The following is a 24,504-nucleotide window of genomic DNA, read 5'->3' as shown; positions in this document are numbered from 1 at the left end:
GCTTGCCCCTACCCCCGGGCTTGTCGATCACTCTGAGGTCAGTGAGATGGGGCTGGACGTTGCCACTTTCATTGTGGCCCTTGGTGAGGTCTTGCCCTTGCTCAGCATTGGCCCCCATGACCCGCTGCTGTCCTTGGGGTCCCCTGGCTCCTGGTGGCTTGGGGATGGGGTGCATGGGGAGCTCTTGGGATGAACTTCTGGACCTGAACTAGTCTCCAGGTGGTGTGATGATGTACCCTGGGCATGGCCTCACAGCTTCCTACTCATCCATGTATTCTTTCTGGTGTCAGGGCAGGAAGAGAGAGGCCAGCGCCCACCCTATCCCTGGTGCTTCCTGGCCTGAGGGCTGGGTTGCTCGCTGGGGACGAATGTGCAGGGGGCAGTGCCGAGGAGAGGAGGAAGCAGCTCAGGAGAGCTGAGCAGCTTCCTGGAGGAGGTGGCATTGATCTGGGCCCAGAGGGAAGTTTCAGAGATGGAGGGCCCAGGGCAAGGTGTGGTGGGGACAGTGGAGGCCTCTGGAAATAGGCAGAGGGCTCCAACCTGGGGAAGGAGCCAAGTGCATGTCTTGCCGGGGCCTCGAATGCCAGGCTGAAAGGGGTTGGCCTTTTCTCTGAGGGTGCCCAGAGCAGAGGAGGGATGCGAGCTGGTGTAGCCGGAGTCTGTGCCTGGGTGGGGTCACTGGCCCCTTGCCGGGTGGCCCTGCCTGCAGCTTGCACACCGTAAAACGTGGGCATTTAAGGCTCCCTCTCGTTTTATGGGTGCATCGATTGCGTCTGGGTGGGTGGGAATGGATTTATAATTAGACGACAGCCATGGTGATCGATAGGGAGATTATTAGAACCGTAAATAGAACTTAGGACTCAGACTAGGTGACTTCCCCTGAACCAGGGCATCGATCATTAGCGGTGGCCCTGGAATGTAAAATACCACGTTAGGTTGTAGAACTAAATGCTTCTACATTTAGTATTCACGGGGATGTGCCGTGAATCTCCAACACAGCCCCATCTGTGGACCAGGGCCTGTGGGGTGGACCGGGGTCTGTGGGGTGGCTCAAGCAGTAGCTTACCTGGTTTCGGGCATGGACAGGAGGCGCAGGAGGGGCAGGATGGGCATGGGACGCTGGAGGTGGGACCCAGAACTCTGTGGGCCCAGAACATTCTGGGAGCTGTGGCCGGGACCCTGCCTGGTGGCCTGCTGGGGGTCATGCTGGGGGCCTGGCTATCTGGAGAGCCACATGTCCAAATGAGGCAGCCCTCAGCCAGCCACAGCCGTAATCAAGCCACAGCCCACTCTCCATGTTGGTGGCACAGAGCTAAGCCTTTTCTGGGTCGTTCCACCTCCTGCATGTCTGGTGAGGCTCCCAACTGTGGGGCCACCCAGCGGGGCAGTCCAGCTTTTGCTTCCCAGACTGCCAGGTGCCCATGGGAGCTGGGCTCTGGCCTGTCACCCATATAGCTACCCTGAGAGTGCTGGGCATGGCCATGGGGATGCCCCAGATCCCTTGCCCTGCCCCATCCCCTGGGACACGGCTGTGAACTGCGTGCAGTGTGTGTCCCCCATGCTAATACAGTGCCGGTCAGATGCTCCCAGGACACCTGCTCTCATTTGACAGCCAGGTGCCAGGATACTGAGGCTTTGGCCTCCTGACCCCACAGTAGGTTGGAGGCAGCACTGGCTGGGGTGGCCAGGGCGGGGCTGAGTGACACGATTAATAGTGCTGTGGCTGGGGGCCAGGCCTGCGGGGCCTGAGCAAACCTTTCCAAGTCCTATGAGCACAGGTTGGGCCCTACCTGGGGTCCCAGGGCTTACAGTCCAGGGAGGATCTGGAGCAGAGGGTTTCTGGCCCGCCAGGGGGGCTGGGCCACTGGAGGCCTGGCCTGGATAGGGATGATGGAGGGCTTCCTGGAGGAGGTGCTGCATGCTGCTTTGATGTGCACAGTGGGAGGCGAGGCCATTTTGGTGGAGCCAGGGGGAGCCAGGGTTTCCTCTATCCTTAGAGGTTGGGTGGCACAGGCTTGGGGGTGTTGCTCCTGCTGCACCCCCATGATAGCCTGCTTTGTCCCCGCCTCTCTGTGAGCCCTGGTGGGGTCCCTGGTGGTTGCCCACCTGTCCTCAGGGACGTAGCTGGGATGGTGGGGTGTGGGTGGAGCTTTGTGTGGGTTCTGGCCTGTCTCTTTAACGTGACCCATTGCTGGTGCTCCCCTCCAGGCCTCAGTTTACCCACTGTGGAGTGGAAGTTGGACAGGGTGGTCCCCTCTCCCTGGTGAGGCTGCAGCAAAGCTGCTTCTATGACGGGGCGGGCGAGGCACCTGCAAGGGGTAGGACATTCCCGGCTGGGGGCCCTCTGGGTGACCAGGTGGAGCTTTGAGGGGGCAGCCGGGTCTGCCTCACTGGCGCCCTAGTGCCTGGTACATGCCCACTGAACGATGTCCCTCGTGCCCTGTGCGGGGTTGAGACTGTCTGCAAGATTTAGCCTGGCTGCCCCGTAGCCCTGCCCCCTCCGGCTCTCCCCCCTCCGGGCACAAAATAGCCCCCAGGGAGGTATTTGACCTGAGACGCTGGCGCATGCTGCCCTCTCAGGCCAGAATCTGACCTGTGTGGACCTCAGGCCCAGAGGGTCCCTAGGAAGTGGGTGAGTGTGGTGTTTCCCAAACTGTGTTCCGTGGAACCGGTGGAGGCCTGTGGGCAAGGCCGCCGGCAGGAGCCCTCTGTTAGCTGTCCCCTCCGGGATGGTGGCCTCACGCTCTCCTCTCGCTTTTCTTTCGTTGCTGCCCTGGCACCTCCATCACGTTTTCTGTTTGGCCACCTGCCCGCTGCTCGCCCCTCTGTCTCCTGTCCCCGTGTTGTGGTCTTCCCTCCTGCCACTCCACCTCCCCTCCCCGGCTTCTTTTGGCGTGCCCGGGTTCTGCTTCTGGCAGGCGTCGGCAGCGGCCGTCCCAGTGGCCGGAGCCGCGGCTCGGCAGCTCGTGGGACGGTGGAGCCGAGGCGTGTGCGGGACACCCGAGACAGGTCAGTGTGGGGGGCTCAGCGCTGCAGGCGTGCCGGTGGCCTGCACCGGCTCTGGCGGGAGGTGGAGGTGCTGCATGAGCAGGTGGGGTGGCCGGGCCGTGGAGGCCGGGCCTGGGGGGCGGGCGCGGCCCTCCGCCCTGCCCGCGGGACGTCGCCTCGTTAAACCCCTGCTCACCAGGCCTGGGCTGCACCCCTGTGCTGGGGCTGGCTGGAGCCAGCGTGGGGACCAGGATCCCGCCCCGGCTGTGCCCAGCTCTGCCCTGAGCAGGGCAGGCCCTGGTGGCGACATCGATGTGATGTAACTTTCAAATTCTTCCCTGCACCTTGTCCTGGGCGAGGGAGAGAAGAACTTTCGTAGGGAGCCCACATTGAACGGTGGAAAAGGAACTCAGCTTCCGCTTCTCGTTGCCCAGCCTCGGCCTGGCCGACCCTCCTTCCGGCATGTTCCCCATGAGCTGTGCCCACTCTGCAGCCCCCTTGTCCTCTGGTGTGGGGCTCACCGCTCAGCAGGGGGCTAGGTCTGTTTCGGGTCTGTGTCCCCAGGCTGTGCGCTCTTGGAGGACAGGTTTAAGGAACACCTGGCACAGGGCTGTGGAAGAGACCAGGTACCTCTGGGGCCTCTTGTTCCCAGCTTGCTCTGGGTGCCCATGAAAGTGGGCAGGATGGAGGATAGGGCTGACAAGTTGAGCTTGGTGGTCACTCTGGGTGAGAAGCGCTAGACAGACAGACTGGGGGAGCTGAGGAGAGGTCAGAGGGCTCAGGGAGGCCAGGGCAGGGCACCTGGGGCCAGAGCAGGGAATGGCCTAGGTTCTGAGGGATGCATGGGAGTCCCTGCCCGGTAGGCAGTGAGAAGGTAGGTGGCAGGGCCTGCTGTGCTGGCACAATGCCCAGTGAAGGCCTGGGCTGTCCCAGGTGTGCCCTTCTCTGCTACAAACCTTCTTGCAGCCCTAGGGGAGCAGCCGGTGCCCTGGGAGCCAGGTGGGGGTGCTTGGCTTCCTGCAGCCTAAGGTTTGAGGGGCTGTCTGTGAACGTCCTGTGCAGAGTTGTTTCTTCTGTGCCCCAAGAGGGGTTTGGAAGCTGACTCTGACCACAGGCTGGGTGGGGTGGAATCCGCCACCACGGTGAGGAGTAGTGGTGCCCCGAGGGGGCAGGACCTCCTTCTAAACATTCCTCCTGGGACCCATGTGTCTTGTTCTGCTGAAGTGTCCCCCTGGCCTCTGGCTGTGTCCCTGGGCAGAACCTGAGGATGCTGGGCCCTCCAGAACGTGGTGCCACCTGGGTTCCTCACCCGCAGGGTCCCTGCCAGTCCTCACAGAGGGCATCCCGGGCAGTGGCTGTCACCAGTGCTCGGGGCTGGGCCACGGTGCCCGGGAGCCTGGGAGGCTGGGCACGGGGGCCTCTGGGGCAGGCGCTGGGCTGGCGGTGGCCAGGCTGAGGCCTGGGGCCCAGGACTGGACACGTGCACACAGACGTAATGCACGGCGGTCGGGTCTCCAGTGAGCCGGCGCCGTCCCCGGAGCACGTAATCACATTTGTGCCTCATTACGAGGCTGTCCTCCTCTCTGGGATTTATTTTAGCTAATTAGCGGGAAATGCCAGGGTAGTATTTCAGACATGGGAACCTCATACATTATCATATGTGGGGCAATTAGCGCTCGTGACAAATATTTATTGTGGTTCTTCTCTAATTATGCCTTCGGGTGCTCCCAGATGGACAGCTGGGGGTGAGGGGCACAGGGTCCCTGTCCATCTGTCCTGACCGCTGTGGCCACTGTGTTTCTGGGCCTCAGTGGGGGAGGGGCTGCAAAGTCAGGCCCCAGGGTGGGCATTTCCCACCCTCCCTGGGGCAGAGCACCCAGCACCCCGAGCTGGCAGGGCCCTGTGTGCAGGGCCTGGGAGTGGGCTGGGCAGGTGCCCGAGCAGCGGCGTCTGTCCCTCACGCAGTTCTCTCCTTCCCGCAGGCGGAAGCGGCAGTGGCCGCGGTGGCGGTGGCAGACACAGTCCGAGACGGCCCTCCCCCCGTGGGCCCTGATGGCGTGTCCAAGATGTGGGGTCGCAGCGGGTCCTGCGCAGCAGCCCTGGTCTCCCCGGCTGGGGGCTCCACAGGCCCGTCGGCTGCAGCCTCCTTCTTCGTCAGGTACACCGCCTGGGCCCTCGGTTTCTGAGGGTTCGGGGGCTGACGTCTGTGCAGCACTGAGAACAGTTGGGCCGGCATGAGGGAACCCAGCTGTGGGTCCCAGGGCCTGTCCTGGGCCAGTGTGGCCGACACAGGCCTCAGGGCAGCTCCCCTGCCGTCGGGGAATGGGGACTGGGAGTGGGGGTGGAACAGGGCCCAAGGGAGCATTTCTGGGTGACAGGGAGGAGGTTGGGGTGAGCAGGGAGGGTCTCGGAGGTCAGGCCGCACCTAGGACCCGCCATCGTCATCCCCCTGAGCAGCTGCCAGTCCAGCTCCACAGCCAAGAGCCCAGTGGGTCCCTGTGCCAGGCCTGAGCTCTGGTGTGTGGGAGTGACTGGAGCTTAGGGTTTGCTCTCTGGGTTCCCAGGGTGTCTGGCTGTGACCCTGCAGGCACCGGTCTTGGGGATGTCAGCTGGGAGGCCTGCCCAGGGGGGGCACTGCGTGAGCCAAGGTATGGAGGTGGGAAGTGGTGTTTGGAGCAGCAGGGCTGGCTTCCATCCCGCAGATCCCGGGATGGAACGGTGGGAATGAGCCATATGGGAGGCCTGGCCGTGGGTCACTGTCCCATTAGCGGCCCCGTGGTGCTGATGAGCTTGACCATGAATCATGCATGGTGGCAGGACTGGTGCCTTATCGGGGTCTGGCGGGCTGCTTGGCCTGATTGGGGGGTGGCGGGGGTGGTGTGTGATGGGGGTGTTGCTGGGGTGCAGGCCCCGGTGTCCCAGCTAGTGGGGCCCACTGCCCCAATTAAGTGCCGAGTTTGCGGCTGGGACCCTCTGGCTGTGGAGTGGGTGGAGGCCTGCCCGGCGGGCCCAGGAGCCCAGGTGGGGATAGCAGGGCAGGGACAGGCCAGCAGCTGGGAACGTCCTTCCCGGTTAGTCTCTGCCTGGCTGTGGGCAGCAGCCACCCTCTATCAGGCCGTGGTTGCCGGATGAGTCCACACCCGAGACCCTCTGGAAAGGAAGCGGCCCGGCCCCAGGGGTTGGTCCCACGTTCTGGGGGCCACACTGGCTCATTAGCGACCCCCTGGCCCCGCAGAGTGAGCACGCCACCTTTTGTCTAGAGCCTGGTAAAGCTACTTCCGACCTTGGGAAGTTACCATGGAAACAGGCACGCTGGCTGGGATGGGGAGGCAGGTTTTCCGGGGGTCTGCAGGGAGGGCGCTGTCAGCTGCCATTACTTCCAGCCTGTTGAACACCCCGAATCCCAGCAGCTTCTGAAGGGTTATGGGCCCAGTGGGGGGCGTGTCCTGGCCGGGAACACAGTCCCCAGCTCCTGCCTGACCTGGGCCTGAGACCTGCTGTTCTTTGGGGCTGCAGCACCCTTGCCATCGGGTGAAGTGGAGTGCTCCAGAGCTGCACCCCCTCCCTCGTTTTGTGGAGCCTGCAGCTCAGAGAGGGAAGGGGCTTGTCCAGAGTCCCCAGGAGACGCGGGGCTGCTAGACCCTGTCAGAGGCCAGAGGTTCCACCTGAGCTATGCTTGGTGCTTCTGGGGACTGGAGGGGCAGAGCTGACCCCAGCCCATGACTTGTCCTGCCCTGTTTCTAGCTAGTGGGGGGGTTGTCTGGAGGTGTCCTTATGGCAGCATGGGATCTGTGAAGCAAGTGCTGTCCACAGTGCTGTGTACCACAAGTGGGCTTTGAGGGTTGAGTAGGAGTCTGGTGTTTGCCAAGGGGAGGCAGAGTGGTGTGCAGGTTAGGAGTTTGGATTCTCCACTGATCCCTGAGCATTCCCAGCAGATCTTCTTGAGGACCTCTGGGCTCCTTACCTCTGTGCCTGGAGGCTGAGGTGGGGAATGTTTTGTGGGTGCCTCGGAGCCCAGGTGTGAGGCCCAGCGCCGTGCACCCCTCAGCTGGGTCTGGGTGGGTCACTCGGGCACAGCGGCCACAGCTGCAACAGAGCTCCGTGCGCCAGCCCCCACCAGAGTTCTGGAAAGGCTGGGCCTTGTGGGTCAGGCACCGTAATTACATTTTCTCTGGAGGCTCTGGTGACCTTGATTCCCCCTTCCTGCATACTCCCTCTCCTGCTAGTAATGTCCCTGTCCTTCCTGCCTGTGGAGCCTCCCCTCCTCCCAGATGCCTCCATTAGTACTCTCTCCTGCTCGCCTGCCCATCTGGGCCTTTCTGGGGGGTCACCTTCCTGAGTCTAGCAGGTGTGGAAGAAGGGGAATGCTCTCCAGGTCCCCTCCCTGCCCCAGTGTAGCCTCAGGGCAGCCCCTCCCTGGAGTCTGCCTGCACGCCCAGCCCCGGAGCATCAGGCCTGGCACCGAGCTGAGGTCCAGAACCAGAGCTGGTGCTGCCTGAGGCACATGGGCTGCTCTAGCTGGGCGCCCAGAGCAGGAGGGCCGTGCAGGGAGGGGTCCCTTACCTGCATGGTGGGGCTGAGGATGGCTCCCAGCCTGTGGGTGACATGGAAAATGCCAGCCATGACAAGGGCCAGGGTTTGGGGATGCTGGGAACTTGTCCCAGCTTCAGGGGTCTAGGGCCCCTTTAGCAGCTCTGTACCCATGAGTCCCTGATGGGCAGATCGTGGGTCTCTCAGGGCCTGTGGGTGGCAGCTTCCCGGGGTGGACACAGGCGGGTGCTTTGGGCGTGGCCAGGTTCACCAGCCACGTCACTGGTCAGGTAGGAAGCCTTGGCTTGCCTGTAACTGACCTCACACATGTCTGAACAGGCCTGTGTACCTCCTTGGGGTAATTGAGGGCCTCACCATGAAGGCTGACTGGTTGCCTACAAAATTACCTTCTTGTTGGTAAGAGGTAATTTTTCTTTGTAAAAACGCAAAATATTTCTCCTTCCATTTATATGAATCAATGACCAAGGCTGGTGAGCCCAGGAAAGAAAGGCCTCTGGATTTGCAGTGAGGGGCTGGTGGATGTTCCAGGAGCCCACTTATATACTCACTCATGGCTGTGTCCTGAGCTTCCCCTGTCCAAGGCCTTGCTTGGCAAACACCTGCCTGCAGATCGGGGGAGCACAGCCATGTCAACCAAAGTCTCAGGGCAAGGAGAGTTCCAGTAGTAGCAGGAATCACATGGCCTGGCGTGGGGGCACCAGGGCAGGCTTCCTGGAGGTGGTGTCCTCTGAGGAGGAGGAAGGCTTTGTATGTAGGTGAAGTTCCTGCTTTTTCAAGTCTTCCCGTAGAGCCAGACCGTTCAGACTTGCCCATACTCCCCCTGCATGTCTCTCCCAGCATTCCTCAGCCCTGCAGGCCCTGCCTTGGGCCCCCCACTCCACAGATGTTCAGTGGACATTCATGGTCCTGAGTGTGGCATTGTGTGTTCTCTCAGTCTCTTTGAGGCCTGGTGTCATCGCAACCCCCATCTTCCCCTCCGCTGTTCAGAAACCAGATCTGTGCCCCTAAAAGGCTGGGGCCCTCGAGGGCAGAGCAGGCCTGGCCCCCCAGAGAGCCCCCCAGAGTCCCCTCCCCAGGCCATGCCAGCCGAGGTGCACGAGCCAGTGGCTGACAGGTTTGTCCCCGTTTACAGGGGCCTGGATTTCATCAAAGGAGAGAGTGCCGTCCCGGGGCCTTGTTAATGCGGTGATGTGCCTTTGAGTCATGCCAGTGACGCGCGCGCCTGTGAGAGCAGGGACCTGGGGGCTGGGCGGGCCGGGGCACAGCTCCTCAGCTCCCAGCCCCTCAGGCCTGACCTGCGTCAGGCTGGGATGGGGAGAGAGGGCACCCAGAGTTAGGTCAACCCTCGCAGTAGAGAGGCCTGGCCAATAACATCCCAGACTCCCGGGGCTGGCAGGACCTCAGAGGATGGGTGCTGGTCTGTACAGGTGGGACCTGGGTGTGTTCAGTGGGGAAGGACACCTCCCTGTGTTCCACTGCTGGGGCCCGGAGGGTGGCCCGGGTGGAGCTGAGGTCTGTGCTGCCAAATCCTGGCTCCTGAGAGGGTCACAGGGTTCCGAGCCCTCAGTGGCCTCGCATGTGTCCCACAGGGCACAGCCCTGCCCTCAGTCTTGGCCTCTGCAGACTAGAGGCTCCAAACAGTCACTTGGTCTCCTCAGGCACCTCACCCACCCGCCAGGGGTCCCCGGCCTCCACACCCCCAGAGGCTTGGGGGTGTGGGTTCAGGATGCTCTGCCCCCCACAGCCTCGGGGTCCCTGGCTGACCCTGTTGAACCTGGGGTGCAGGGAGCCAGCTTTGGGGTTGGGGGGCACACATCCCCATGGCTGTTTGCTGACCTGTCTTGTCCACCTGGGGGCCACGCCAACACGTTTTAGCTCAGGCTGGTGCCCGGCAGGCCCTGTGTGCTGTCCTTCCTCAAATCCCAGGGCCAGGTGCCACTGTGTACACGGGGCTCCTTGACCTTTGCAGGCCAGAGTCAGGCCCAGGCCCCGTCTCCCTTTCACAGCCTGCCCCACCCCATCTAGGCAGGTGTGGGGGGCTCCACCTGCACCTGCAAGCTCTGTTCTCCCGTGTCCCCCTGGGGCAGTGCCAGGCCCGTGGGGTGGGGCTGCCTGCTGAACTCTGTTGTCCTTCCTCCAAGTCACACCACAGCTTCTTTCCCCCAGGTGGTTGGCAAAACCCACGGTGGTTGGGGTCCCGGGCAGGAGGCCAGGGCTGGGCCCTGGGTGGGGCAGGGGGAGCCCATGAGCTGAGGCTCTGAGGCAGAGTCGTTGTAGTGGGGGGTGCGGTCCTGCCCAGCCCTTCTCAGGGCTCCCCGGCCCCGACCTCACCCTGTGCTCAGGTGATGCTTGTGGCCCTGTTCTGCCCGTGACCTGTGTGTGGCCTCCCAGCAGAGGGGGACGAGGGGGAGTGAAGGGGGATGAGGGGGACAAGGGGGGACGAGAGGGGTTTGGGGGGACAAGGAGGTCTTCTGTGTGGAGGCTCAGGCAGGAATCGGGTTGATATCTGCTTGTGGCCGAGGGCACCCTGCGTTGTCCGGGCGCCTCCTGAGCACTTGTAGGGTCCACTCCTAGGATCCCCTCCTGGGACCTCACCCCCACCCCTGCCGGCCCGCCGTGGCCCCACCACCGCTCTATTAAGGACCCGCTGCGCATCATAGATTACTTTTATTTTCCACGATGACACCTCACCGGGAGGAAAGCCATCCCTGGGGTCTCTTAAAAGACAAGTCCTATTAAAGATGAGAGGAGTTAAGTAAAGCGCCGGCCGTAGATCTCGCCGAGCGGGAGGCAGGCGAGAGGCTGCGCCGCCTGGCGGCTCAGGCCCGCCCGTGGCCCTGGCAGGACAGGACAGGACAGGCTGAGAGGTGAGGGGCTGTGGGGAGAGGTGGCGGGCAGCATGGGGTGCAGCAGACGTGGGGGCGCCTGGCAGGCAGGCTCTCCACCCTGAGCCAGGCTCCTCTCCCTCCCGCCCTTCCGTGGGGGGCCCACCTCTGTGAAGGGTGCACTGGCTCGTCAGGGCCACACTCAAGGGCCTCTGGTGGCCATGTCATCCCACGTTAGAGATGGGGAAACTGAGGCACGGAGAGACTAAGTCAGCATGTCGGGGTCACATAGCCTGAGTGGCTGGCCTGTTCTGCTCCCCCAGCAGCTGCGGGATTGGGGACACAGGGCAGGTAGAGGTTGGTGGGAAGATGAGGCATCCAGTGCAGGTGTGGGAGGGGCACAGGCCCTGGGCCTGCCCGCCTGTCACCCCGCCAGGTCTGCACTGGGCAGAGCCTCCAGGGACCAGACTCGGCAGCCCCAGCTCAGCCCCGGGGTCCCTGCTTCGAGCGGGTAGAAATGAAGTTGGGGCTGTGCAGATGCATTTAGGGTGGGGGGACCACTCTGAGCGCCCCGCCCACCTGTCTGTCCTTCCCTCCCCAGGGCTGCCCAGAAGCTCAGCCTGGCCTCCAAGCGCAAGAAGCCACACCCACCGCCGGCCCCCGCCTCCCGAGGCACCTCCACTTACCCCACGGACTTCAGTGGGGCCCTGCAGTTGTGGCCGCCCCCTGTGCCCCCCTGCCTGCTCAGGGCTGCCTCCAAGGCCAAGGACAACCCCAGCAGCGTCGGAAAGGTAGGCCCAGCCTGGATTTGGGGGTGCCCTCCCGGCGGGGTAGGGGGCATGAGTCCAGGGGTGTTTGAGCAGGTGTGGGGAGGGGGTGCAGGAGACAGACCTCTGCTTCCTTCCCCCAGGTTGTACAAGGTGGTCATCGGGGGTGCAGCTGGGGGGACTGAGACCTAGGCCAACCTTGTTGGCTCAGGGTGTCGGCATGGAGCCTGGGAGACTGGGGGTGGGGTATAGGAAATGGGTGGGGGGTCCCAGGGCCATATGCTGGTCTCGGTGTGGGACGGGGCGGCCAGGGCTTCCTGGGACTAGGGGTTGGGGTCTGACCCCAGGAACCCCTTTGCCTTGCCTTTGCTAGTACTCAGCCCTCTGGTGGGTCTGGGGGCAGGGGTGGGACCCCCAGCTCCCTGGATCTATGGCAGATCCCAGCTGTAGCCCACAGTGGAAAAAGAGGGAATGTGTTTTGGTTCCGATGGGAAAACTGAGGCCCACAGGGGTGAAGGGCCTTGCCCAGTCACGACCAGGCTGGCTGGGTCCTGGCCACCCTGGCTCTGACCCCTGGCCCGTGTAGCCTTGTGCTGAGACTGGGTTCCGTCTAAGCCCTGTCTGGGTTCCCGGTCATGGCATTGGAACCCTGTTCAGGGCCCTGTGTGTGCGGGATCTGAGTGTACACTTGGGTTCATGGGCCCGTTCAGTGAGCTGGGCTCTGAGTCCATGGAGGCATCGCATCAGTGGCCCCCAGGAGCCTTCTGAGTGGCGACCTGAGCTCTACCTGGGCCAGTGGGAGGACACTGCGAGCTGGACAGAGCAAATGGGCTTGGGGAGGGCCTGGCTTTGACCTTGGCCTGGTCACTTGGCCTCTGGGTATTGTCTGGGCTTTGTCTGCAGACGGGGTGGGCAGGGGCGGGCTGGTGTCTGGGGTGGGCAGCTGGAGGGTTACCCACTGCAGCATGCACCCTGGGTTCTTGCCGGGTTACATGAGGCACCGGGCCCCCCCTGGAGCCAGGCTCCCACCCAGGGCGGGTCCCTCCTTCTCTGTGGGGGACTCTCTCCCTCTGCCCCTGGCCACCAGTCAGTCCGGTCACCGCCCACCCAGCGCCCCTCCCTGCCTCCCCGCCTGTTATTTGCACTAACATCACCATCAGAAATGCCTCCTGAAAGGCATTTAATATTGTCACAGAAGAGAAGTTAGATTACGCTTGATTCCTGACATTAACGTGCTTCTTAGGGTAATTCATCATCTCCCTGTATTAAAGAAGACATCCCTGTGTCACGTGGGTGCAGCACACTTCCCCCTGCTGCCTGGGCCACAGCTTGGGAGCCAAAGCCCCTTTTTTATGCAAAATATGTTTTTTTTCTAACCAGCAGCTATTTGGTGGGGCTTTGTAATATCTGAACATTCATGTTCGGAGACATTGTCATTTCCCCACGGCAATTGACAGGATCCTTGCAGACAATGGCTGGTGCCTTTAGCTGGATGGCCGATGTCCCCCCGCCCCCCCACCCCTCCACCGCGGCTCCTTGAGGGCTCTGCCCGCCAGGAACCCTCTCCTCTGCAGAACCCATTTGGCTCCTGAAGTGGCCGGGGAGTTCACGTTGAGAAAAATGGCCCCAAACGACTGGGCAGAGCACATGTTCTCCGCTTGGCAACGGCGTTTGGAAATGAAATAGTTTTGTTCGGTGGCCGGGGAATAAAATAATCGATTCTGGGCTAATGGAGCCGGTGGAGGAGCACAGTTGCAAAGTGCTCCGCGTGTCCCCGAGGATGGGGCACGTGCTCCTTCCAGGGCAGGTTTTGCATGTCAATGTGCCACCCGCCGAAGGGGCGGAGATAGTGCCCTCGTGAACTGCCCACGGTGGGCCATTTCTGGGGGTGTTCTGTGTCTGTCACTTACAATTAAGTCCGTGAAAAATATTGGCTGTGAGATGAGTGTGGTAACTTGGTTTTTACACCGTAATGGAGAAATCGGGCTGTGGACGAAGGTGCCTTTTCCCAGGAAGGGCTCTGGTTCAGGGGGGCGCCCCCACCGGACCCTGCCCTGTGGTCCTGGGCTGTACGCAGGAGGCGCTGTCTGGGGGTTGTTTTGGCGCAGGTTTGGGGGCATCTTGGTTCTTGGCCACCCCTCCCCTCCCTCCAGCCTCCTGTTCCCTTAAAGGCTAGGGCGGTGGGGCCGGACCAGCCTCCAGGAAGCCGAGTCTCCTGCAGGAGGGACACATTTTTGTGTCTGTTTTTGTGTTTTTTGGAAACAAGAGCGGAGTCTGCCTGGTCCCGGGCTGGCTGAGCTCAGACTACCCTCCTGCTCTGCTCTGTCCCTTCCCTTCCCCACTTTGGCCCCCAACCTGGCCTCCCAGTCTCTCCCCTACTCGCCCCACCCGAGGCCTTCAGGACTCGCGTCTCCACGAGGACTGTCACAGTCTCTCCCCAGTGTGTCCTTCTGGCTTCCTGCAGACCCGAATCCTGCCAGCGCCTGGGTTTCCAGAGCCCACTCTGGGCGTCTGTTTCCAGGACTCGAGGTGGCAGCTGCGCTCAGCACCCTGAAGGACTCAGGGCCTGGGGCTGGGAGGAGGGGCCCCAGGGGAGAGGAGGCTGCATTGAGACATCTGGGGGGCTGGGGCCCCCCTCTTAGCCAGGAGTGAACTGTGCTTCGGGGCCTGAGCGCCCCTCTGCCGTTGGGTCCCAGCCCCAGTCCAGGGACGTGCCTCCTCCAGCTGCGCTTTCACGGAGCTGGTCCCCAGGTCGGGAGTCGGAGGGGCCCAGGGTGGGCTGAACAGCCCCCCCCACTGGGTGGAGCACAGGGGGCAGGGCCCAGCTGGGAGAGGCCTAGGCCAGTGTCTTCCTGTGGGGGGGGTCTTGCTGCCCCTCTGCTGGCCTCTCTCCCTTCCTCCCTGTTCCCTCAGATTTAGGGTTTGGGATTTCAGGAGACCACTCTCAGGCTGTGTGACACCAGCAGGACAGCCGACCTCTCTGAGCCTGTTTTCTCCCTCCTTGAGCTGTAGTGGGCCCGGGTGGGGTGGGGTGGGGGTGCCATGTGGCTGCTGCACCCAGGAAGCTGGCAGAGCTGTGGGTGCCTGTGAGGGCGATTTGCTCTCAAGCTTTCTGAGCCTCTGGGGTCACCTGGTCTTGTGTCAGAGTCAGCGAGAGGGTGTGGATGGACCCCACATTGAGGGCAGGTGGGGACACTTGGGTACAGTCCCTGAACTTCTGTCCCTCTGCCCACTGGGGTGCCCAGAGCCTGCCCCCTGCTCTGTCTTCCCTCTGTCCTGTGGTCCTGTCCTGCCCAGTGTTGACGTGCCTGGCACAGCCCAACTTTCCTCCAGCCTTGCTCCCCGCCTGCCCCGCTGACCTCATAGGGGGCCCCTCCGGCCCGGAGCAGGGGCGCGGGTGCCTGCATTCCTGTGGCGGATCCCGTGCGGGGCCCGGCCCGCTGTCCCAGCTCCTTGCGCCCGGCTCCCCCGCCCTGTAATTATCACAGCGGGGCGGGTGGGCGGCTGCTTCCACGCCTCTCCCCCTGTCTCCCCAGGTGAAGGTCATGCTGCGGGTCTGGCCCGCCCAGGGGGCCCAGCGCTCAGCCGAGTCCACGTCCTTCCTGAAGGTGGACCCCCGGAAGAAGCAGGTGACCCTTTATGACCCGGCTGCCGGCCCCCCGGGCAGCGCCGGCCCCCGACGGGCTGCCACCACCTCGGTCCCTAAGATGTTTGCCTTCGACGCCGTCTTCCCCCAGGATTCCGAGCAGGTGAGGGCGGTGCTGTCCTGGGGCCTGGGGGCTGCCAGCTCAGGGCCAGGGGGTCAGAGCCAGGAGGCCCAGAGCTGCAGTGCAGAATAGGCCCTTGATGTTTCCTTTCCGCGTGCCCCCCCCAACCTCAGGGCGTGTGTCGGCCCCCTCCCCTCCTGGCCTGGTTCTCAGACTGTTTCCGGGAAGAGCCCGGCCTCTGCGGGAGCTCTCTGACCCGTCGAGCTCTCTGACCCGTCGTGTGTCTGGCCCTGGATGGGTGTGAGCTCTGGGAGTGCTCCCTGCGTGTCCTGTACATGCCGGGACCACGTGTGTGCTGTGGCCTGGGTCCTGCTGTGCCCACAACGGCAGCGTGACCTTGTGTGCCTTGCGTGTGCCTGTCAGTCATGTGACTGGCCGGTTCCTGCTGTGTGTGCTGTGTGTATCCATGTCCTGTCTGTGTGCGCTCAGTGTGCACGTAGAGATCTCTGTGTCCTTGGTCATGTGTGTGCCAGCCTGGCCACCCTGTGAGCTGCCTGCCTGCATGCGATGGGGACAAGACGTGATGGGGGCCCGGAGACGATCCCTTGACTCTGGTGCTTGATGACTCCATGTCCCTCCCCCAGGCCGAGGTCTGCTCCGGGACGGTGGCTGATGTGCTCCAGTCAGTGGTCAGTGGGGCTGACGGTTGCATTTTTTCCTTCGGCCACACGAGCCTCGGTGAGCACCCCCGTCGTCCATCTACAGTCCCTGGGCCCCATTTCTGGGAGGGGAGGGGGACAGGGGCATATCCCACATGGGCAGTAGGGGGGGCACTTGGGGTTGGGGACTCTTAGAGAGGAAGCCGAGACCCTGCAGGCATGGAAGACAGGGTGGCCTTGGAGCTCGTCAGAAGAGGCCCCTGTGGTCTCAGTGGCCCCAGGTTGGCCCTGAGAGCCCCAGGCGAGGCCAGAGAGGCAGCTACTAGGTGAGCTGGGCTCTGAGGGCTGGTCAGGCTGATCGTGGGGTGGGCCCTGACCCGTTTGCGTGGCCCTCAGGCAAGTCTTACACCATGATTGGGAAGGACAGCTCGCCCCAGAGCCTGGGTGTCGTGCCCTGCGCCATCTCCTGGCTCTTCAGGCTCATTGACGAGCGCAAGGAGAGGACTGGCACCCGCTTCTCAGTCCGCGTCTCGGCCGTGGAGGTGTGTGGCCGGGACCAGAGCCTGCGGGACCTGCTGGCCGAGGTGGCCTCGGGCAGCCTCCAGGACGCACAGTCTCCGGGTGTGTACCTTCGGGAGGACCCTGTCTGTGGGGCACAGGTACGCGAATGCCTCCCCAGTCGGTCGTGCGGGGTGGGGGTTGGGGTGGGGGGCTTCATCTTGGCCCCGAGCCACTGAGGCATCGTTTTCCCCTCCTGGCCCAGCTCCAGAACCAGAGTGAGCTGCGGGCACCCACAGCCGAGAAGGCGGCCTTCTACCTGGACGCAGCCCTGGCCGCCCGTAGCACCAGCCGGGCCAGCTGCCCGGAGGACGCCCGGAGCAGCTCCCACATGCTCTTCACTCTGCACATCTACCAGTACCGCGTGGAGAAGTGCGGCAGGGGCGGAAGTAGGTGTCCACTGCGCCCGCGGCCGGGGTCGCCGTCGGGGCAGGGTCACTGTCCCGGGCTGCGCCTCACCCACCGGCTCTCTGGTTCCAGTGTCCGGAGGCCGCAGCCGCCTGCACCTGATTGACCTGGGCAGCTGTGATGGGGCGCCCAGCAGGAGCGGAGACGCCCCTGGGGGCCACCTGAGTCTGTCGGCCTTGGGCAGTGTCATCTTGGCCCTAGTGAGCGGAGCCAAGCATGTGCCCTACAGGTGAGCAGTGGGCTCCTTGGTGGGCACTGGACAGGTGGCCCCTGGGGACCAGCCAGGTGCAGATCGGGCGGGTCCGTGTGTCTGGCTCCCGAACTCGTTAGTTCCGTTTCTCCACCACCTGAGGGCCTCACTACCCAAGGCCTGTTGGGGGTCCCCAGCACCCAGGGAACAAAGTGGGGCAGCAGACCTGCCCCTGGCGATGCAGGCACTGCCCTGGTCTGGCGAGAGGCCTGCCTCCCCCACCGCAGCCCTGCACCCCATGCTGGCCTCGTGTCCTGACCCCCCTTGGCCCCCAGGGAACACCGTCTCACCATGCTGCTGCGGGAGGCCCTGGCCACCACCAGCTGCCACACCACCATGATCGCCCACGTCTCGGACGCGCCGGCCCGCCATGCCGAGACACTCAGCACCGCGCAGCTGGCCGCCCGCGTTCACCGCCTGCGCAGGAAGAAGGTCAAGGTAGGTTCCCTGCCCTACCTGCCCTGCCCACCCCAGGGCCCAGGGCCTTCTGTTCTCCTAGGGTCTCTGCCCCGCATGCTGGGGGAGCTGGGACTCCCTGTGTCACAGGAATCACAGGACTGGGGTCACAGGACTGAGCCTACCTGGTTTTGCCCAGAGGCAGGGGCCATGCCTGAGGTCACCCGATGTCCCAGCAGAAGTGGGAGTTGCTCCCGGGGGCCTTACGGTGTAGTGTCATCCCCGTGGCCTCCCTACCTCGCCAACCAGCAGGGCACTTCCTGGGCAAAAGGGCCCAGGGCACCCTGGGATCAGAGGGACCTGGGTCTGGGTCCTGGATCCGGAGTCTTGGGCACAGGGCCATGGGCTCGTGTTCTCGCTTCCCCTGATTCAGTTCTTATTGTTTCCTTGGAAGTTGCTGAGGACTCGGCTGTGCTTAGTGTCCGTGCTGGGTGCCCGAGGCCGGTGGCTGCTGCTGACACGCCCTTCACAAGAGTGTCCTGTGCAGCTGGGGGTGTGGGGGGCAGGAGGAGGAGGTGGGTGGGGATTGGTGCTCACACGCCTGCTCTGCCCCTAGTACGCATCCAGTTCCTCGGGCGGGGACAGCTCCTGTGAGGAAGGCCGGACCCATCGCCCCCCGACCCTGCCACCTTTCCACCCCCGCTCCGGGGCCCTGGACTCCAACCACCTGGCCCCCGGCTCGCCTGGCGACCCCGACTACTCATCCAGCAGTGAGCAGTCCTGTGACACAGTCATTTACGTGGGGCCCGGCGGGGCAGCGCTGTCAGACCGCGAGCTCACGGACAACGAGGGCCCCCCGGACTTCGTACCCATCATCCCTGCTCTGAGCCGCCGCCGGCCCTCCGGGGGCCCGCGGGACGCCGACCACTTCCGCTGCAGCACCTTCGCGGAGCTGCAGGAGCGGCTCGAGTGCATTGACGGCAGCGAGGGCCCCTCCGGAGCCCTGGCCGGCCCAGCCCGCGGGGGCAGGAAGCCCTCGCTGCCCGAGGCTGCGGCCCCCAGGATGGCCATGGGTGCCCCACTAGCTGTCAGCACACCTCACAGCAGCCCCGGCCCAGACACCCACCGGGGCACCCCGGAGCCCTCCAGGGCCACCGGTGACCAGAGGGAGGATGGCAGCACCAGGCCTGAGCCGCTTGGGCCGGACAGTGTCCCAGGGGGCGGAAGCAGGCGGCCACTGCCCAGCCCAGCCCCTCTGCCACCTGGGCAGCTGGATGCTGACCGAGCCCCAGATGAGTCCGAAGGTGGGGGTGCTGACAGCGTGGTCCGCACCCCCCCGGCGGGTATGAGTGGGCAGGTGGGCCACCCCCGCCCGTCCGCACGGGGCCGCCTGGAGCGGGGCCTGCTGACCACCACAGTGACTCTGCAGCAGCCTGTGGAGCTGAATGGCGAAGACGAGCTGGTGTTCACGGTGGTGGAGGAGCTGTCCCTGGGCGGGCGCCCTGCCAGCCTGGCCAGCTTCAGCAGCGACTGCTCCCTGCAGGCACTGGCCTCGGGGTCGAGGCCCGTGAGCATCATCAGCAGCATCAACGATGAGTTTGACGCCTACACTGCGCAGGCTCCTGGCTCCGTCAGCTCCTGGCTCAGCGAGGTCAGCGTCTGCACGGCCAGCAGCCTGGGCCCCGCCCCGCAGCCGCCCTCAAGGGCCAGCCCAGACCCTTTTAGCCCTGACTCACCAGCAGGGCCTGGCCCTCTGGGCCCCCCAATCCTGGATGGCTCTCCAGAGGACCGCAGCTTGGGGTTCTCAGAGCACAACACACAGGACAGTCCCGGCCCTGTGGCTGCAGCGGCCTTTCCCCGACCTGGCGGGGAGCCCCAGGCTGCGTCCCCACACAGGGCAGCCCCGGCACAGACCATCCACTCCAGCCTTCCCCGGAAACCCAGAACTACCTCAACGGCCAGTCATGCCGGCTGCCCTCGCCTGGCCCTGAGCCCGCCTGGCCATGGAGGCCTGTTGGAGGACCCCTGGCTGCTCCAGGGAGATGAAGGTGGCTCCCTCCAGGTGGCCTCTGCCGGAAGGACCCCCAGCCCAGCCCCAGTGCTGGCCTGTGCCCGGAGGGTGGTGGATGGCTGTGAGCTGGCAACCAGGGTAGCCCAGAGGCCGGAGGCCGTGGCTCAGATCCCACCGCTGCGGAGGGGGGCCACCACGCTGGGTGTGACCACGCCTGCCACATCCTGTGGGGATGTCTCGGCGGAGGCAGTGGCCTGCTTGGGCAGCTCGAAGGCTGCCCCCAGCAGCAAGAGGAGTGTGGCTTCCAAGGGGGTCGTGTTCCCAAGGCCCAGCGGGTCAGCACCCCCTGCCCCGCCCGTGCGCAAGTCCAGCCTGGAGCACAAGACCAGCCCCGTGCCCACCCCTCTCCCGGTGGGGGGCCTGACCCGGACTGGGGCTGCTGCCTTCTGCCGGGGGGAGGAGGAGACCAGGCCCAGCTGCCGGGCCGACCACTCGGTCTCCAGGGCCATGTCCAGTCTGAAGGCCCGGGCCGCCAAGGTGGAGGCCGTGCACCGTCCCACCACCCATGGGTCCCTGGAGGGACTGACGCAGGGCAGCAGCAAGGCCAGGGACACCGCCGGGAGGCCCGCTCGGGCCGTGCCCAGGCTGGGTGTGCCGCCCACCAGCCCTGCGCCCGGGCCCACTCCCGTTTGTAGGGGCAGCCCGGCCAAGGCCGTGGGAACCCCCAAGTCCCCAGCTGGTGGGGGCAAGGGCCGCAGCCTGGCCGCTAGTGGGTCAAGGGCTTTGGGTGCCTCTGCGAAGCCGCTGGCCCCCGTGGCAGGCAGGACCCCCGGTGGCCCTGTGGCAGGTCCCAGGGCAGCTCCCCGGGCAACGCCTGGCCTTGGGGCCAAAGCCAGCCGGGGCACCATCATGGGCACCAAGCAGGCCCTCCGGGCTGCCCACAGCCGCGTGAACGAGCTGGCTGCCAGCGGATCCCCTGGCCGGGGCAGTCCCTGCTGGGGCTCGGCCGACTCGGACAGCGGCAACGACAGCGGTGTCCGCGCGGGAGAGGAGCGGCCGCCCGCGGGCCCCGTCCTGCCCTCCCCCTACAGCAAGGTGACGGCCCCGCGGCGGCCCCAGCGCTACAGCAGCGGCCACGGCAGCGACAACAGCAGCGTGCTGAGCGGGGAGCTGCCCCCCGCCATGGGCCGCACGGCCCTGTTCTACCACAGCGGGGGCAGCAGCGGCTACGAGAGCATGATGCGCGACAGCGAGGCCACGGGCAGTGCCTCCTCTGCCCCCGACTCCATGAGCGACAGCGGGGCCGCCTCCCCGGGCTCCCGCTCCCGCAGCCTCAAGTCCCCCAAGAAGAGGGCCACGGGTGAGTGTGCCCGCCCCCCCGGGCACAGCCCCCTGTAGTCTATAGACACACCTGGTGTGTCTGCCTCAGAGGGTCCCCGTCCCCGTCGGAGTGGGCGCCGGTGGGCCGCGTGGGTCACCCTGATGGGAAAGGACCGGTGCCCAGCTGACTGAGGCCCCTGCCTCCGTCCCTGGGACCCTCTGCCTCTGGGGGCCTGGGTGGGGTGGGCCCGTTCCTCACCCCGTGGGTGGCTGGGGGGACCTGGCCATTGGCTGGTGTGTGGGAGGGGTCGGCAGGTGGGGAGAAGGGGCCTGGCGCCTGGCTCAGGGCCTGGCGGGGTGGTGAGTTAGGATGTGGTGTGGCCGGTTGGGGCCAGTCATTAGCAGCTGGGAGACTGAGGGTGCATCTGCTCCACGGGGCAGGGGTGGCGGGCAGCTCTGATTCGGGCCCTGTGCTCTCTCGCGTCGGGACCCCGGCCGGGGGCTCGGAGGCTCTGGCCTCTGCTCACCCGGGGCGCTGGCTCTGTTCCAGGTCTGCAGCGGAGACGGCTGATCCCTGCCCCACTGCCCGACGCTGCTGCCCTGGGCCGCAAACCCAGCCTCCCCGGGCAGTGGGTGGACCTGCCCCCGCCCCTGGGTGCCGCGCTGAAGGAGCCCTTCGAGATCAAGGTGTACGAGATCGACGACGTACAGCGCCTGCAGCGGCACCGTGCGCCCCCTCGGGAGGAGCCGGAGGTAGGGGAGGGCGTGCGTGGAGGGCGTCCCTGGCATGGCAGGTGGGCCCCCAGGGCAGTGGCCGGCAGACCTCTGACCTCACCTTTCCCTCTTGTCCACAGCCCTCCCAGGAAGTGGAGAAGGTAGGAATAGGCCCTGAGCCCGTGTTGGCCCCGATGCCCACCGTGGGCAAAGAGTGGGTGGCTGGAGGGGTCCTGCGGCCGCCCCTGTTGTTCCCTGGAGTTGCACCGGGTTGGGGTTCCCAGCACCGTGGCCACCCATCCTGGGCCCGGGTTCCTGGCAGGCTGCTCGGGAGCGTCACCTGGTGCCAGCCTGACCTGTGGGCCCAGGTCCTACCCCTGAGGCCCTCGTGTGCTCGCCCAGGCCTGGAGGATGGAAGGAGATGCATGGGCGATCCTGGGGGTGCAGGGAGCCCCTTGGAGCCCTTCGTGCCTGAGTCCACCCTCGGTCCTCTGCACCCAGGGCCTGGCGTGCATCAGCGCGAAGCTGCGGCTGGCTGAGCGCAGGCAGCAGAGGCTGAGGGACGTGCAGGCCAAGCACGAGCTCCTTTGCGCGGAGCTGGCAGAGACGCAGGGCCGGCTGATGGTGGAGCCCGGCCGCTGGCTGGCGCAGTGTGAGTCCTCCCCTCTGCTGGTGGCGGCAGTGAGACCCCCCCATCCCCCCCCCAGGCACAGGCTTGTGGGAACCTGACTCCACCCCTGCCCTGGTTCCTCTTGGCCACCCTTTGCCCCGAGCACCCCACTCTCCTTCCAGAGCTCCAGGCACCCTGCCTGACCAGCTGTCTTCTGTCCCCCCGCCAGTCGAGGTGGACCCTGAGCTGGAGCCCGAGTCGGTCGAGTACCTGGCAGCCCTGGAGCGAGTCACAGCTGCCCTGGAGCAGCACGTGAACCTGTGCAAGGCCCACGTCATGATGGTCACCTGCTTCGACATCAGCATCACCACCCCGGCCGCTACCCCGGGGCCGCAGGAGGTGGACGTCTGAGGCTGGGCACCGGGACTTGGGGGTGGGGACGTGTAGGGCGTGAGGTGGGACGTGGGGTGGATGGAGGATGTGGTGGGGGTTGGAGGGACGTGAATGTGGAGGGCCTGGTGCAGGCCGGGGGGCTCGGAGGTGGTGGAACACGAGGGAGCGGCGTGGACGGGGCCGAGTGTGCACAGGACTAGGGGACCGTCCCACCCAGACAGCAGCGCAAGTGCCTTTACCTGGAAATGGATTTCTCTTCCTTTTACGTTTGGTGCTAAGGACTCGACACCAGCAGCCGGTGTGCGTGGGCGCGGCCGTGGTCATCGGGAGGTCCGTGGGCTGCGGCCTGGGCCCCCGGCCCTCAGGATTCAGGGTGGTTTTTCCCTTACGGCTGTGTCCGGGCCGAGCCTGCGCTCTGCGGGGTTTCCTCTGCAGGTCGCCCCAGCAGGGGGTGGGTCCTGCTCCGAGGACACTGGAGGGCAGTGCCCAGGGCCCAGCCCAAGTTCACACGGCACCTTCTTCCACGGCAGGAATTCTTACCAAAACCACAGCAAAAAGCAAAAACCAACACACAAGAGACGGGGGATAGGGTTTTGTACAGGTTCTGTTAGGTTCGTATTTTTATATCATTTTGCCTATAAACGTGGTATTTGCAGGGGGAATTTGAAGACAGAAGATCTATGTTTTTATGGTTTTCTACGGAAGGCGTCCCTGCGGCTGGGCTCGCTCTTGGGGGTGCCCTGGGCAGGGCGGCGACCCGGGGGAGCCTGCTGGCCGGTGTGTGGCATTCCAGTCATGATGGGCTGTTCTCTGGCCGTCGGGCGTTTTTCTGAGGGTGCCCACACCTTGTACAGATGTGTAGGTTACATCTTTCCAGGGCTTCTCTTTGTGAATAAAAGACGTGTTGACTGTTCCCGGGGCTCCTGAGTCACTGGCGCTCTGCTCTCCTTGGAGGGCGCTGGCGAGGGCCGCAGGGTGGTCGAGGGATGTGTCCAGGGGTCTGGGCTCTTGGGGACAGCAGGGGACTCATCCTAGGCCCACGAGCCTTGCAGCGCCCATGTTGGACCAGCCTGGCAGGCGACCCCCCCTTTTCTGTCCCCCTTCCCCAGCCACTTGGGGTCATGAGACTGAGGCAGGGGGTTGGGGACTGGGCTGTTGGGAAACTGCATTTTCTGGTAGACCCCTGGCTCCCTTCCCAGGGGTTATGTTATCCAGGGAAATCGAGGCAGGGGTGCCAGTGTGCCCTTGGAGGCCCCTGGTCCCCTCCCGTAGTCCAGGAGATAGACAGCAGGCACGGCTGGGACACATCCAGGCCCAGGACCCTGGGAGCTGGCAGGAAACCCCACCCAGCTCAGCTGGCCCCTGTTGGGGACTGGGGTTGGGGCTCATCCCTTGAGGACTGGGCCCCTGCTTTGTGTTGATACAGAGCCCATGCACCCTTTGGGGGTCACTGCCCCCAGCGTCTGTGGGCCCTTGTGCTCTGCGTCTCCCGGCTGCAGCAATTAGCTGCTCCCCAAGCCCGATTCTCTGCCCCCCATCCTCTGAAGGCTGCACCCGGTGCCCTCCCCGCCCTGCACTCCTCTCGCCTCAGGCTGCTCCGACCGTGGCCCTGGCCCTCGCCACCTCGGTGCTGCCCACACCCCGGCTGGGTCTGGGCCCCCCTGCTCCAGGCACCTCAGTGTTGCCCCCCCAGCCCTGGGCCCTTTGCAGCCTGTGTCTGGGACTCACCCTCCAGGCAGTGAGTGTGGGGCCCCTCCTTGGTGGCCCTGCTGCCCTGGGCCCCCTCCACCCAGCACGTCACACCTTGTGTGGTCTAGCCTGTCTCCCACCTCGATGGGGCACCCAGGGGTGGGGCGGGATCTGAGTCATCCCTGCACCCCCCATGTGGGGCACAGGGCTGGGCTTCCTTGGTGGCTCGGGTGCTTGCTGGAGGGGGGAGGGAGGGAGGGGGGGACGAAGGAGGCTTCTCCTGGGAGGGTTCCAGCTGGGAGCTGGACCCCCCTTGTCGGCCTGAAACAAGCCTGGTCCTCTGTATGGCCATGTGGCCCCTGTGGGTCAGGCCAGAGCCCCCCACCCAGGCTGTCTCCTCACTGGGCTGCCGGGGGCACCAGGCCCCCAGCCTGTGGGACTGGGTCATGTCAGCTGGGAGGCACTGGGCAGGACTCCACCCCCAGGCTCTCCTTCCCTTTCTGATCTGAGGCCAGATGTGGTTCCCAGCCAGATGCCACCCACGCCTGCTTCCCTGTCACTGGGTTTAGGGGGTTGGGGGGCTGGGCGGGTGTGACGGGACTCGGGGCGGGATGGATAGATCCTTCCAGTACCTCATATCTAAGGGGATCCCACCTGG

At 64.9% G+C, this 24,504-nt stretch overlaps 1 protein-coding gene across 1 annotated transcript in view; it reads left to right on the top strand.

Annotated features, from left to right (window-relative positions):
* KIF26A (kinesin family member 26A) overlaps positions 1–23,070 on the top strand; it is a 39,345-nt gene extending 16,275 nt beyond the window's left edge. The window contains exons 4-16 of the mRNA XM_087817891.1: positions 4,971–5,146; positions 10,966–11,155; positions 14,668–14,880; positions 15,483–15,576; positions 15,894–16,156; positions 16,261–16,444; positions 16,536–16,692; positions 16,989–17,151; positions 17,726–20,480; positions 20,991–21,193; positions 21,295–21,315; positions 21,656–21,806; positions 21,994–23,070. Of these exons, the coding sequence (XP_087674017.1) occupies positions 4,971–5,146; positions 10,966–11,155; positions 14,668–14,880; positions 15,483–15,576; positions 15,894–16,156; positions 16,261–16,444; positions 16,536–16,692; positions 16,989–17,151; positions 17,726–20,480; positions 20,991–21,193; positions 21,295–21,315; positions 21,656–21,806; positions 21,994–22,175 (4,752 nt within the window). The 3' untranslated portion in view covers positions 22,176–23,070. The remainder of the gene's footprint in view (positions 1–4,970; positions 5,147–10,965; positions 11,156–14,667; positions 14,881–15,482; positions 15,577–15,893; positions 16,157–16,260; positions 16,445–16,535; positions 16,693–16,988; positions 17,152–17,725; positions 20,481–20,990; positions 21,194–21,294; positions 21,316–21,655; positions 21,807–21,993) is intronic.
* The last annotated feature ends 1,434 nt before the right edge of the window (positions 23,071–24,504 follow it).

Source organism: Miniopterus natalensis, chromosome 1 (assembly GCF_054644295.1).
Source record: "Miniopterus natalensis isolate mMinNat1 chromosome 1, mMinNat1.hap1, whole genome shotgun sequence".
Classification (NCBI taxonomy): domain Eukaryota; kingdom Metazoa; phylum Chordata; class Mammalia; order Chiroptera; family Miniopteridae; genus Miniopterus; species Miniopterus natalensis.
The sequence above is the reverse complement of the archived record's forward strand: the minus strand, read 5'-3'. Positions and strand labels throughout refer to the sequence as shown.